This window comes from Tamandua tetradactyla, chromosome 2, assembly GCF_023851605.1.
Source record: "Tamandua tetradactyla isolate mTamTet1 chromosome 2, mTamTet1.pri, whole genome shotgun sequence".
NCBI classification, from domain to species: Eukaryota; Metazoa; Chordata; class Mammalia; order Pilosa; family Myrmecophagidae; genus Tamandua; species Tamandua tetradactyla.
In genome coordinates this window covers 69,236,748-69,249,493 of record NC_135328.1, presented here as the reverse complement: position 1 = coordinate 69,249,493, position 12,746 = coordinate 69,236,748, and the positions used below count along the sequence as shown (strand labels likewise).

Genomic DNA, 12,746 nt, shown 5'->3' with positions numbered 1-12,746 from the left:
GTTAAGTCTGAAATAGATAAGTATTGGAAAACCTTTAAATCCTTTCCAGTTGTCTTCTTTTCCCTCCAAATAGTCAAGGCACACGTATATAGATGTTTTCAAAGACTCTGTAATTCAATATGAGTGAATTTTTCCTGATTGAAAACATTGAATACTCATTTCCTAATGGCATATAGAAAAACTAAAATATATTTCTTTCTAATTTAGAGTACTGTATCTGGAGTTTTTTTAAAGTAATGTTTTATTTTGTATTTTTTATAGGTGAAATGAATCAGAAGTATAAGGAACTAAAAAAAAGGGAGGAAAATATGGACAGTAAGTTTTAATCTTATAGATGTAAAGATAATATATTCTCAGATTACTGTCTATTTATACCAAATCATAGATCTCCTTTGGGGGAGATATAATGTTTAGTATTAAATATAGAAATTTGAGCATTCAAAACATTTTACCTTGAAGATAATTGCTAAATATCTAGAATAATTTCAGCATGGATAGAGAATTCTGGGAAGACCTGTGTATGTACGTGTTTGTATGTTGGGGATTGATTGTCAAGCCTAATATTCATATTCATAGTCTATATAGAAAGAATTTGTAGACCACTAATTGACTGTTGAATGCTTTTTTTTTACATGTATCACTTTGTTCACCTTTAATATCTTTCACTCTTTTTAAACTTCATAATCCTTATCTCATTATTCATTAGCCCTCACCTCAGACCTTGTTACTTTGTTCTGTCACCAACCACAACTTTAGTTGCCTTCTCTTACACTTTTCATTCACTTTTTTGGGGGGTGCATAGTCCAGTAATCGAACCCAGATATCCCACATGGAAGGCGAGCATTCTTCCACTGAACCACCCGTGCACCCTTCATTTACTTTTTAAAAAATCTCAACTTGACTTTATGAATAGATCTTCATTTCAACTTATGTTGTACATTCAGAGAATTTTCAAAATTGACATCTATCCTCGTTTCCTTTATCATTTATTTTGTGGACTCTCAAGTTCTGGAGATCAAATGTTACTTTCATGGAGGCGTGTTATAAAGCAGTTAATTGCCGAACACTGATTTCACAACATCACAAGATTTCTTTGAAATTTCAGCAAGTATCAAAAATTCTTCCCCAATTAATTCATTATTTAATAACAAATAAACAAGTAATCCTTATAAGGTGTAAAACCAAGGAATGATATTTCACAGCTCCAAAATATTGGCAATCCCTGAATACCATGTAGTATGGCATCTGGCACTTAGCTATCATTAATAAATATTTACTGAATGAATTAAAGTAATTCCTGTGTTACCACAGACTCATAGAATTGAAGGTCACCTATCCCAGAATCCTTCCCAAATGTTCATTATGGTTTGTTTTTCTAACAAATAACCTCTGAAAGGCAGTGTTCATTTATGCCTTTGTGTGTAAAAATTTTACATGACCACTTAATATAAGACCAACAGATATAGAAGCAGGAAATTCAAAGCTAAGATGTGTTAAGATCTTGAAGGAAGACAACTTTAAAAGAAATTCTGTCTTCTTTTAAAATGTCCATTGTGGTCATCTGTCACCATATTGAAATAAAAAATATATTCTTGAAGACCATTTCAATTAGAATGTATATTATAAAGTGTAAATGGGGGGGGTGGAAACTAATGAAAATCCGTTACAAACTACAAGCCATATTTATGTTTATTTCATACTAAAAGTAAAATTATTTTTTTGGGAAGTTTTTATTTTGGGAAGAGCCATAGCAATACTTTCAAGAATGTAAAGCAAATTCTGGGCTCGTTCTATATTAGACAAGAAAAAAGAGGCTTTATTCAAATTTTTATAATTTGATTAAATTATTCCATTTATTTAGTTGAGATTAATGCAGCACTATATGTAAAATACTAATTTTCAGATCATATAGGTATTTAGAAGTATTTTCATAAGTGAAGTTAGAGGCTAATTATTATGTTAATAATTGTAGATACATCAAGGATATCCTATGTGAAGACATTTTATTCTGATCTTTATTTTATCAGCTGTTACGTCTGAGCCTTTACTTGTAAATTTTAGTTTATCTAAAATTGTTGTGAGCATAACAATTAGGCTTTAGGAGTTTGAAAGTACATAGAAATGTTCTTATTGAGTAGATTACCCTTGGGTTAATAAAAAAATTTAACAGTGATAATTTAAATTTATATTTGCATTGATTTCTAAAAGGTATTCTTAAGGCAATCATAGAATTTATAGTGCTAACTATATGAACAGTAAGTAATCTCACTTAATCATGTTTTTCAATTGACAGCTTTTATTGAGACTTTTGAGGAAACTAAGAATCAAGAACTGGAAAGGAAGGCAAAGATAGAAGTCAACATTGTTGCACTTTTGGAGCACTGTAGTCGAGTAAGTACCATGTGCTTGGTGAGTAAGTACCATGCACTTGGTGTCCGGGTTGTTTTTACTGTGACTACCTTTCCAAATACAGCACAGTAAATGGAATGTGTCACCATTATGTCTGCTCATTTAATCTATTTACGTTAAATTTCCTTTGCTTGTTATTTTATTCTTTGTTATTAATTTGTATCTCTCTAGAAACTGTCAGTTAATAGGGTTATAGTTGAAAAGTATGACATACATGTAGCATCAATATTCAACAGTAAAACTAGGCATTAATTCAGAGTGGTTTTCTTCCATTGTTAGTCTTTCTGAACTTGTAGATATGATACTAGCACAGATAATTTCAAAATCTAGACATTAAAAAATGTCAGTATAGTATATTAAAAATGTTATATATTTTATAGTGTAATTTACATTGTAAATAATATATTTTTAAAGGCTCATTTTTTTTGTTTTGCTATATTAGTATGCTGTGTGGTAGGCATCACATTTCATTCTTTTTCCATGTTTATTTTTATAGTGTAATTTACATTGTAAATAGAAGAGCTTCTTTTTTTTTTTTTCCAAAGAAAGAAGGAGTTTATTACTAGGTACGTAGTAGGAGAGCAGATGGCCTAGCAGCCCAAAATCTGTCTCCCAAAGTTTAGGGGTTTCAAGTTTTTATTTTAGTATGGGGAGATGAGGTCATTTCATATAGCAAGTTCAAAGCTCAAAAGGAGACAGTGTTATCATTATCATTTCAGTAGGAGAACATAAGCTGAAAGGAGGGGAGTAGAGCTATCACTTAAGTACTAAAGGTATAAGCCAAAAGGAAGGAAGACAAGTTATCTTTCAATAGCAGAATCTACCTGATAAGGATTTACAAATGTCCAGGGCTGATTTCATCAGCGTTAGGGCCTTTGCCCTACGAGAAAATGATAAAGGGAGTAACAGCTTTTACAGACCCAAAGGCACAAGATAAGGGCTTTTACAGTCATTTCAGATATTAGGGCAGCTGAATTATAGTTTAGGGATTTCAAGTATTCCCCTCTGTCTACTCCAGTATCCCAGTAAGCAAAGAAGAATATGATTCAGTAATCAAAATCATCCCTTAAGTCCTAATTTCTCAGTTACCATTCCTCCTTCTCATTTGATAATTATCTCTCAATCTTGATGGATAGCTGGATGACTCTAACTGCTTCAAGACTGAAAAGGGGCATTGTTACTAAGGAGCAAAGGGATGTAACAATGAAATACTGGACAAACTGAGAGTCTAGTATCTCTCAGTTTGAGAGCTTCTCTGGCATTGGAATAATCTGAAGGTTTCAAGTCTCTGAGAAACAAATTTAGTAAGTAAAATTTTACAAAGCACAGGATATCTTTCAGGGTTTCCAGAAACACTGTTGGTTGGAGTTTACCATATTGTGACAGTTTGCCATATCTGGCTGGAACTTACATAAGAGCAACCACCAGAAATGACCTCTTGACTTGATTTGAAATCTCTTAGCCATTGAAATTAGATTTCTTTACCCCCTTTTGGTCTGCTAATACACGATGCCAGGGCCAGGCTCATCCTTGGAACTTAAGTCTCATAATGCCAGGGCCAGCTATGTCCTGTGATGCCAGGGCCAGTGTCCCACAATGCCAGGGCTAGTTATATTTCATGCTGCCAGGACCAGGATTACACACCTGGAAATTATGTCCCATGTTGAGGGGGAAACTCAGAGTTTGGCTTAGACAGATACCACATTTGAGAAATAGCAGAGATTTTCTGAAGATGGCTTTAAGGGACTAAGCCTAAGTAGTTCAGTTTACTATTATAGAAATTAAGTTTCATAAGGGCAAGCCTCAAAATTGAGGCCTTGGCTTTTTAAATTGGGAGCCCCTCTTGCCTAAGAAAATGTCAGGAATTCCCTAGGTGGGAAAGCTTAATTATTTTATTTTTCTCAGTCTCCTCAAGGGACTTTGCAAACCATTTTTCATTTTCTGCCAAAATACTCTGAAATGCATCAGTGCATAGCATTAGGTTGTATTGAACATTAAAATTTTGTTTTTTATTCCAGGTTGTATATCACATAAAGCTGAATTATTAGGCTGTTTAACTGACGAGACAGATTAAATTAGTGTAAATTTTGGACAAAATAAACATTTTTCTTTTTGTCTCACACAAAAGTTAAAGGTTTAAATACAGACAATATTTTAAGGTATGTTAATTTACCTTAGTTGTAACCAGATCAGTCATCAAATCTTTAATGGGAGTTTGATCTCTCCATTTTTTTTAAATGTTGCTATATGGACTTATGCTGATTCTCAGAGCTGGAGAACTAAATTTGAGTCTCAGGTGTCACACAATTATTCAGAGTTTCAGAAACTACTAGGTTATATAAAGAGCAAAGCATTTCAAACTTTAAAGATAGCAGTTAATGTAATCTGAGCTTTAATTTTATAAGCATTTTTAAATGAAGCTGCTTTCAGAGTTAAAAACATTAGACAGTCGTTTTATATTAAGAAACCATAGCAGAGGTTTTGTTCTGTTTCCCTTTTACCCATTTGCCAGAGTTATTTAACAGATAAAATATAATATATATATTTGTCTTAATTTTCTTTTTAAGTTTTTCCTTTTTAGAGATGGAGCTCTGACCTATAGCTAACCCATATACTTTTAGAGAAGCATTAGAGCAAAGCAGTGCAAGTGACAATTTGGCTGTTTCTATGCTACATAGCCTTTTAAGAATAACTAAAACCATGACTAACAACACCATACTGCTGCTTGATATCATACAGATTAGTATCAGCATATAACATGGACAGTGAGAACAGTGTCGAATTTTTTACAATCTCTAAATATATGAATAATATTTTTCCTATACGATTTTAACCAACAACAGGATAGAAAATCCTTTTTATGCTTCCCAAACACCTCTTATGCAATAAGTTAAACTATTTCAGCACAAGGTGAAAGAACACCTAACACAAGGTGAAAGAACAAATTATTTGTAATAGTTTTTCCCTTAACAGTGAGAAGACTTGTCTTCTGAAATGAAGGAGGAGAAGGCCAAGGATATTATTCCAATGTAAGATCTTTGTTTTGTAAGCAGAGTACTCAGAAGGTTAAGCAAAACTTTTTTAAAAACTTTACATTAAGAGCAGACTAATAATCCACGTTATTTTTTATTATTATTAATTAATGGAAAAAAGATATTAACCCAACATTTAAAAATCATACCATTCTACATATGCAATCAGTAATTCTTAACATCATCACATAGATGCATGATCATCATTTCTTAGTACATTTGCATCGGTTTAGAAGAACTAGCAACACAACAGAAGAAGATATAGAATGTTAATATAGAGAAAAAAAATAAAAGTAATAATAATAGTAAAAAAAAAAAAACCTATAGCTCAGATGCAGCTTCATTCAGTGTTTTTAACATGATTACTTTACAATTAGGTATTATTGTGCTGTCCATTTTTGAGTTTTTGTATCTAGTCCTGCTGTACAGTCTGTATCCCTTCAGCTCCAATTACCCATTATCTTACCCTGTTTCTAACTCCTGCTGGACTCTGTTACCAATGACATATTCCAAGTTTATTCTCGAATGTCGGTTCACATCAGTGGGACCATACAGTATTTGTCCTTTAGTTTTTGGCTAGACTCACTCAGCATAATGTTCTCTAGGTCCATCCATGTTATTACATGCTTCATAAGTTTATCCTGTCTTAAAGCTGCATAATATTCCATCGTATGTATATACCACAGTTTGTTTAGTCACTCATCTGTTGATGGACATTTTGGCTGTTTCCATCTCTTTGCAATTGTAAATAATGCTGCTATAAACATTGGTGTGCAAATATCCGTTTGTGTCTTTGCCCTTAAGTCCTTTGAGTAGATACCCAGCAATGGTATTGCTAGGTCGTATGGCAATTCTATATTGAGCTTTTTGAGGAACCGCCAAATTGCCTTCCACAGTGGTTGCACCATTTGACATTCCCACCAACAGTGGATAAGTGTGCTTCTTTCTCCGCATCCTCTCCAGCACTTGTCATTTTTTGTTTTGTTGATAATGGCCATTCTGGTGGGTGTGAGATGATATCTCATTGTGGTTTTGATTTGCATTTCTCTAATGGCCAGGGACATTGAGCATCTCTTCATGTGCCTTTTGGCCATTTGTATTTCCTCTTCTGAGAGGTGTCTGTTCAAGTATTTTTCCCATTTTGTAATTCGGTTGGCTGTCTTTTTGTTGTTGTTGAGTTGAACAATCTCTTTATAAATTCTGGATACTAGACCTTTATCTGATATGTCGTTTCCAGATATTGTCTCCCATTGTGTAGGCTGTCTTTCTACTTTCTTGATAAAGTTCTTTGATGCACAAAAGTGTTTAATTTTGAGGAGCTCCCATTTATTTATTTCCTTCTTCAGTGCTCTTGCTTTAGGTTTAAGGTCCATAAAACCGCCTCCAATTGTAAGTTTCATAAGATATCTCCCTACATTTTCCTCTAACTGTTTTATGGTCTTAGACCTAATGTTTAGATCTTTGATACATTTTCAGTTAACTTTTGTATAGGGTGTGAGATACGGGTCCTCTTTCATTCTTTTGCATATGGATATCCAGTTCTCTAGGCACCATTTATTGAAGAGACTATTCTGTCCCAGGTGAGTTGGCTTGACTGCCTTATCAAAGATCAAATGTCCATAGATGAGAGGGTCTATATCTGAGCACTCTATTCGATTCCATTGGTCGATATATCTATCTTTATGCCAATACCATGCTGTTTTGACCACTGTGGGTTCATAATATACCTTAAAGTCAGGCAGCGCGAGACCTCCAGCTTCGTTTTTTTTCCTCAAGATGTTTTTAGCAATTCGGGGCACCCTGCCCTTCCAGATAAATTTGCTTATTGGTTTTTCTGTTTCTGAAAAATAAGTTGTTGGGATTTTGATTGGTATTGCATTGAATCTGTAAATCAATTTAGGTAAGATTGACATCTTAACTATATTTAGTCTTCCAATCCATGAACACGGTATGCCCTTCCATCTATTTAGGTCTTCAATGATTTCTTTTAACAATTTTTTGTAGTTTTCTTTATGTAGGTTTTTTGTCTCTTTAGTTAAATTTATTCCTAGGTATTTTATTCTTTTAGTTGCAATTGTAAATGGGATTTGTTTCTTGATTTCCCCCTCAGCTTGTTCATTGCTAGTGTATAGAAATGCTACAGATTTTTGAATGTTGATCTTGTAACTTGCTACTTTGCTGTACTCATTTATTAGCTCTAGTAGTTTTGTTGTGGATTTTTCCGGGTTTTCGACGTATAGTATCATATCGTCTGCAAACAGTGATAGTTTTACTTCTTCCTTTCCAATTTTGATGCCTTGTATTTCTTTTTCTTGTCTAATTGCTCTGGCTAGAACCTCCAACACGATGTTGAATAATAGTGGTGATAATGGACATCCTTGTCTTGTTCCTGATCTTAGGGGGAAAGTTTTCAATTTTTCCCCATTGAGGATGATATTAGCTGTGGGTTTTTCATATATTCCCTCTATCATTTTAAGGAAGTTCCCTTGTATTCCTATCTTTTGAAGTGTTTTCAACAGGAAAGGATGTTGAATCTTGTCAAATGCCTTCTCTGCATCAATTGAGATGATCATGTGATTTTTCTGCTTTGATTTGTTGATATGGTGTATTACATTAATTGATTTTCTTATGTTGAACCATCCTTGCATACCTGGGATGAATCCTACTTGGTCATGATGTATAATTCTTTTAATGTGTTGTTGGATACGATTTGCTAGAATTTTATTGAGGATTTTTGCATCTATGTTCATTAGAGAGATTGGTCTGTAGTTTTCTTTTTTTGTAATACCTTTGCCTGGTTTTGGTATGAGGGTGATGTTGGCTTCATAGAATGAATTAGGTAGTTTTCCCTCCACTTCGATTTTTTTGAAGAGTTTGAGGAGAGTTGGTACTAATTCTTTCTGGAATGTTTGATAGAATTCACATGTGTAGTCGTCTGGTCCTGGACTTTTCTTTTTAGGAAGCTTTTGAATGACTAATTCAATTTCTTTACTTGTGATTGGTTTGTTGAGGTCATCTATTTCTTCTTGAGTCAAAGTTGGTTGTTCATGCCTTTCTAGGAAGTTGTCCATTTCATCTAAATTGTTGTATTTATTAGCGTGAAGTTGTTCATAGTATCCTGTTATTACCTCCTTTATTTCTGTGAGGTCAGTAGTTATGTCTCCTCTTCCATTTTTGATCTTATTTATTTGCATCCTCTCTCTTCTTCTTTTTGTCAATCCTGATAAGGGCCCATCAATCTTATTGATTTTCTCATAGAACCAACTTCTGGTCTTATTGATTTTCTCTATTGTTTTCATGTTTTCAATTTCATTTATTTCTGCTCTAATCTTTGTTATTTCTTTCCTTTTGCTTGCTTTGGGGTTAGTTTACTGTTCTTTCTCCAGTTCTTCCAAGTGGACAGTTAATTCCTGCATTTTTGCCTTTTCTTCTTTTCTGATATAGGCATTTAGGGCAATAAATTTCCCTCTTAGCACTGCCTTTGCTGCGTCCCATAAGTTTTGATATGTTGTGTTTTCATTTTCATTCCCCTCGAGGTATTTACTAATTTCTCTTGCAACTTCTTCTTTGACCCACTTGTTGTTTAAGAGTGTGTTGTTGAGCCTCCACGTATTTGTGAATTTTCTGACACTCTGCCTATTATTGATTTCCAACTTCATTCCCTTATGATCCGAGAAAGTGTTGTGTATGATTTCAATCTTTTTAAATTTGTTAAGACTTGCTTTGTGACCCAGCATATGGTCTATCTTTGAGAATGATCCATGAGCACTTGAGAAAAAGGAGTATCCTGCTGTTGTGGGATGTAATGTCCTATAAATGTCTGTTAAGTCTAGCTCATTTATAGTAATATTCAGATTCTCTATTTCTTTATTGATCCTCTGTGTAGATGTTCTGTCCATTGATGATTAATTAAATGTTAATTCAGTCCATTAACATTTAGAGTTATTACTGTTTGGATAATATTTTCCTCTAACTTTTGCCTTTTGTATTATATATATCATATCTGACTTTCCTTCTTTCTACACTCTTCTCAATACCTCTCTCTTCTGTCTTTTCGTATCTGACTCTAGTGCTCCCTTTAGTATTTCTTGCAGAGCTGGTCTCTTGGTCACAAATTCTCTCAGTGACTTTTTGTCTGAAAATGTTTTAATTTCTCCCTCATTTTTGAAGGACAATTTTGCTGGATATAGGAGTCTTGTTTGGCAGTTTTTCTCTTTTAGTAATTTAAATATATCATCTCACTGTCTTCTAGCTTCCATGGTTTCTGCTGAGAAATCTACACATAGTCTTATTGGGTTTCCCTTGTATGTGATGGATTGTTTTTCTCTTGCTGCTTTCAAGATCCTCTCTTTCTCTTTGACCTCTGACATTCTAACTAGTAAGTGTCTTGGAGAACGCCTATTTGGGTCTAATCTCTTTGGACTGTGCTGCACTTCTTGGATCTGTAATTTTAGGTTTTTCATTAGAGTTGGGAAATTTTCAGTGATAATTTCTTCCATTAGTTTTTGTCCACCTTTTCCCTTCTCTTCTCCTTCGGGGACACCCACAACATGTATATTTGTGCGGTTCATATTGTCCTTGAGTTCCCTGATACCCTGTTCAAATTTTTCCATTCTTTTCCCTATAGTTTCTGTTTCCTTTTGGATTTCAGATGTTCCATCCTCGAAATCACTAATTCTATCTTCTGTCTCTTTAAATCTATCATTGTAGGTATCCATTGTTTTTTCCATCTTTTCTACTTTATCCTTCACTTCCATAAGTTCTGTGATTTGTTTTTTCAGTTTTTCTATTTCTTCTTTTTGTTCAGCCCATGTCTTCTTCATGTCCTCCCTCAATTTATTGATTTGGTTTTTGAAGAGGTTTTCCATTTCTGTTCGTATATTCAGCATTAATTGTCTCAACTCCTGTATCTCATTTGAACTATTGGTTTGTTCCTTTGACTGGGCCATATTTTTAATTTTTTTATTGTGATCCGTTATCTTCTGCTGGCTTCTGGGCATTTAGTCAGATTTCCCTGGGTATTGGACCGATCAGGTTGAAAGATTTTTCTGTGAAATCTCTAGGTTCTGTTTTTCTTATCCTGCCCAGTAGGCGGCGCTCGTGGCACACGTTTGTCTGCGGGTCCCACCAGTAAAAGGTGCTGTGGGTCCTTTAACTTTGGAAAACTATCGCCGTGGGGGGGGGGGTTCGCCAGCCGAAGCGGCTTGGAAGAGTGCCAGCTGGCCTGGGGGTCCGAAAGTGGGGAGGGTCGCCGGCCGCCGCAGCCCGTGAGAGCGCCCGTCTGAATTTCCTAGTCGGCCCGGGGCACCAAGCATGGCGGGAGGGTGCGGCCCGAGAGAGTGCACCGTTCCCAGCTGGACCGGGGAGTCACATGTTTGGAAGGGGCCCCCCCAGGTCACCGTTCTCCGCGGCCTGGGGATTTCTGATCCAATTCTCTTAGTTGGTCCGGGGCGCCGCGCATGGTGGGGGCACCAGCCGCCGTGGCTTGAGGGGACCACCTGCCCAATTCTGCCAGCTGGCCCGGGAAGGAGGAAGGGAGGGACTCCGGCCGCTTGCCGCCCCACCCGGGGAAGCCCGCGCCCCTCGACGATCTCACCGGAGCTGGTTCTCCCAGACAGTCAGCCGTTCCAGGATGGGGTTCGCTGTCTTTTTGATCTCTGTCGTGGCTCTGGGAGCTGTTCTGTATCGTTTCTACTCCCCTAGTAGCTGTTCTGGAGGAGGACCTAAGATCCGCGCGTCTTACTAAGCCGCCATCTTCTCCGGAAGTTAATCCACATTATTTTAGCAGGAAGAAAACTAAACTGTAGTTTTGTATGAATACTCAGCTTTAACACAAAAGCTTTCTTTTTTAAAAATATATGATACACAAAGCTTTTGAAGCTGCATACTTCCTTCAATAACAGTATTCATGAAGGGGGGAAATGTCAGAGATATTACAAAATAATGGAGAAGGAAGAAATTTCTGTTTGGGTTTGGAACATAGCCAGATGTTTATATACTTTATACTCAGAACACAAAAATGATTATTTGTAGTATACCTAAAATCTCTCAGTCCAATTCAGCACTACTTTCGAAGGTCAGAAAAGCCTCAAGGAGGTTCTTTTTCTTGTAGATATTTCTAATGACTATCTGGATTCATTATTGATTGAGAATCCACTTTGTGTGGCATTGTAGAAAGAAAAATACATGTCCCTTTTCAAGATTCTAAGCATTTGAAAGCTCCAAATCAGTTCCTAAAATAGTGTAGTTGAATTTTTTCTGCAGTGACATAAAACAAATGAAAAAGAAGCAGTTCTGAATTTTAATTTAGTCTCTACTTTCTGAGGCAGCCTGACTTGGAATCTTGCTGTATTCAACTATAAAACGTCTATAGTGAATGATGTATTCAAAATATCCATCCTTTAACATTATTTTTCAGGAATTTTATTGCAAGTTTGTTATTAGAATATTTTCCATTTTTATTTCTCTGCAAATACAGAACATAAATCGTATGAAACAGATATCCTCTATTACCAATCAAGAGCTAAAAATGATGCAGGATGACCTCAATTTCAAATCTACTGAAATGCAGAAATCACAAAGTACAGCTAGGAATTTGACTTCAGGTAAGAAAAGAATATAGATTTTTAATATTCTATTTTTCTTTTTCTGTAGTAAAGAGGAATTGAAAATATTTATTAGTATTATTCTCTTTAATTTTTTTAAGGCATTTGATTGAGGGTATAAATTAAAATTGCCAATTGTCTTGATCATTTTTAGTCTCAGAATTTTAACGGTTTCTTTTTACTTATTATTTGTGTCACAGTGGGATGTTTTCATTCATTTCACAACATTTATTGAATAATTGCTCCATACTTGTGCTATAACTAATCTGGTCATACAGTGGTAAAAAAAACAAAAACAAAACAAAGCAAAATGAAAAACAACCTTTCAACCTGCAAACCAGCAAATAACCAATTATTATACAATGAATCAGTGCTATGATAAAGGTAAACATAAGGTGTAATGGAAATTCATAGGACACATATCCAGCCCAGTCAGGGGAGGTATCCTAGATGAGATAATGTTTTAATTAGTTTCAGCCATGCTCACTAGCATGAGAGTAGAGCAAAGCTGTCCAGTAGAAATATAATGCAACCACATATATAGTTTTAAATTTTCAAGTAGTCGCATTAAAAAAGTAAAAAGGTACAGATGAAATGAATTTTAATAATATATTTTATTTAAATAAGTATATCTATTATCATTTCAACATGTAATAAATGTAAAAGTTATTAACGAGGTATTTTATACTTACAATATATC

The 12,746-nt window shown here is 35.0% G+C and overlaps 1 protein-coding gene across 5 annotated transcripts in view; it reads left to right on the top strand.

Moving 5' to 3' along the window:
• Positions 1 to 12,746, top strand: part of IFT74 (intraflagellar transport 74) — a 126,779-nt gene that overhangs the window by 89,245 nt on the left and 24,788 nt on the right. For all 5 annotated transcript variants that reach the window (XM_077148000.1, XM_077148002.1, XM_077147999.1 and 2 more), the window contains 3 exons: positions 262 to 315; positions 2,294 to 2,391; positions 11,920 to 12,046. In XM_077148000.1, the coding sequence (XP_077004115.1) occupies positions 262 to 315; positions 2,294 to 2,391; positions 11,920 to 12,046 (279 nt within the window). The remainder of the gene's footprint in view (positions 1 to 261; positions 316 to 2,293; positions 2,392 to 11,919; positions 12,047 to 12,746) is intronic.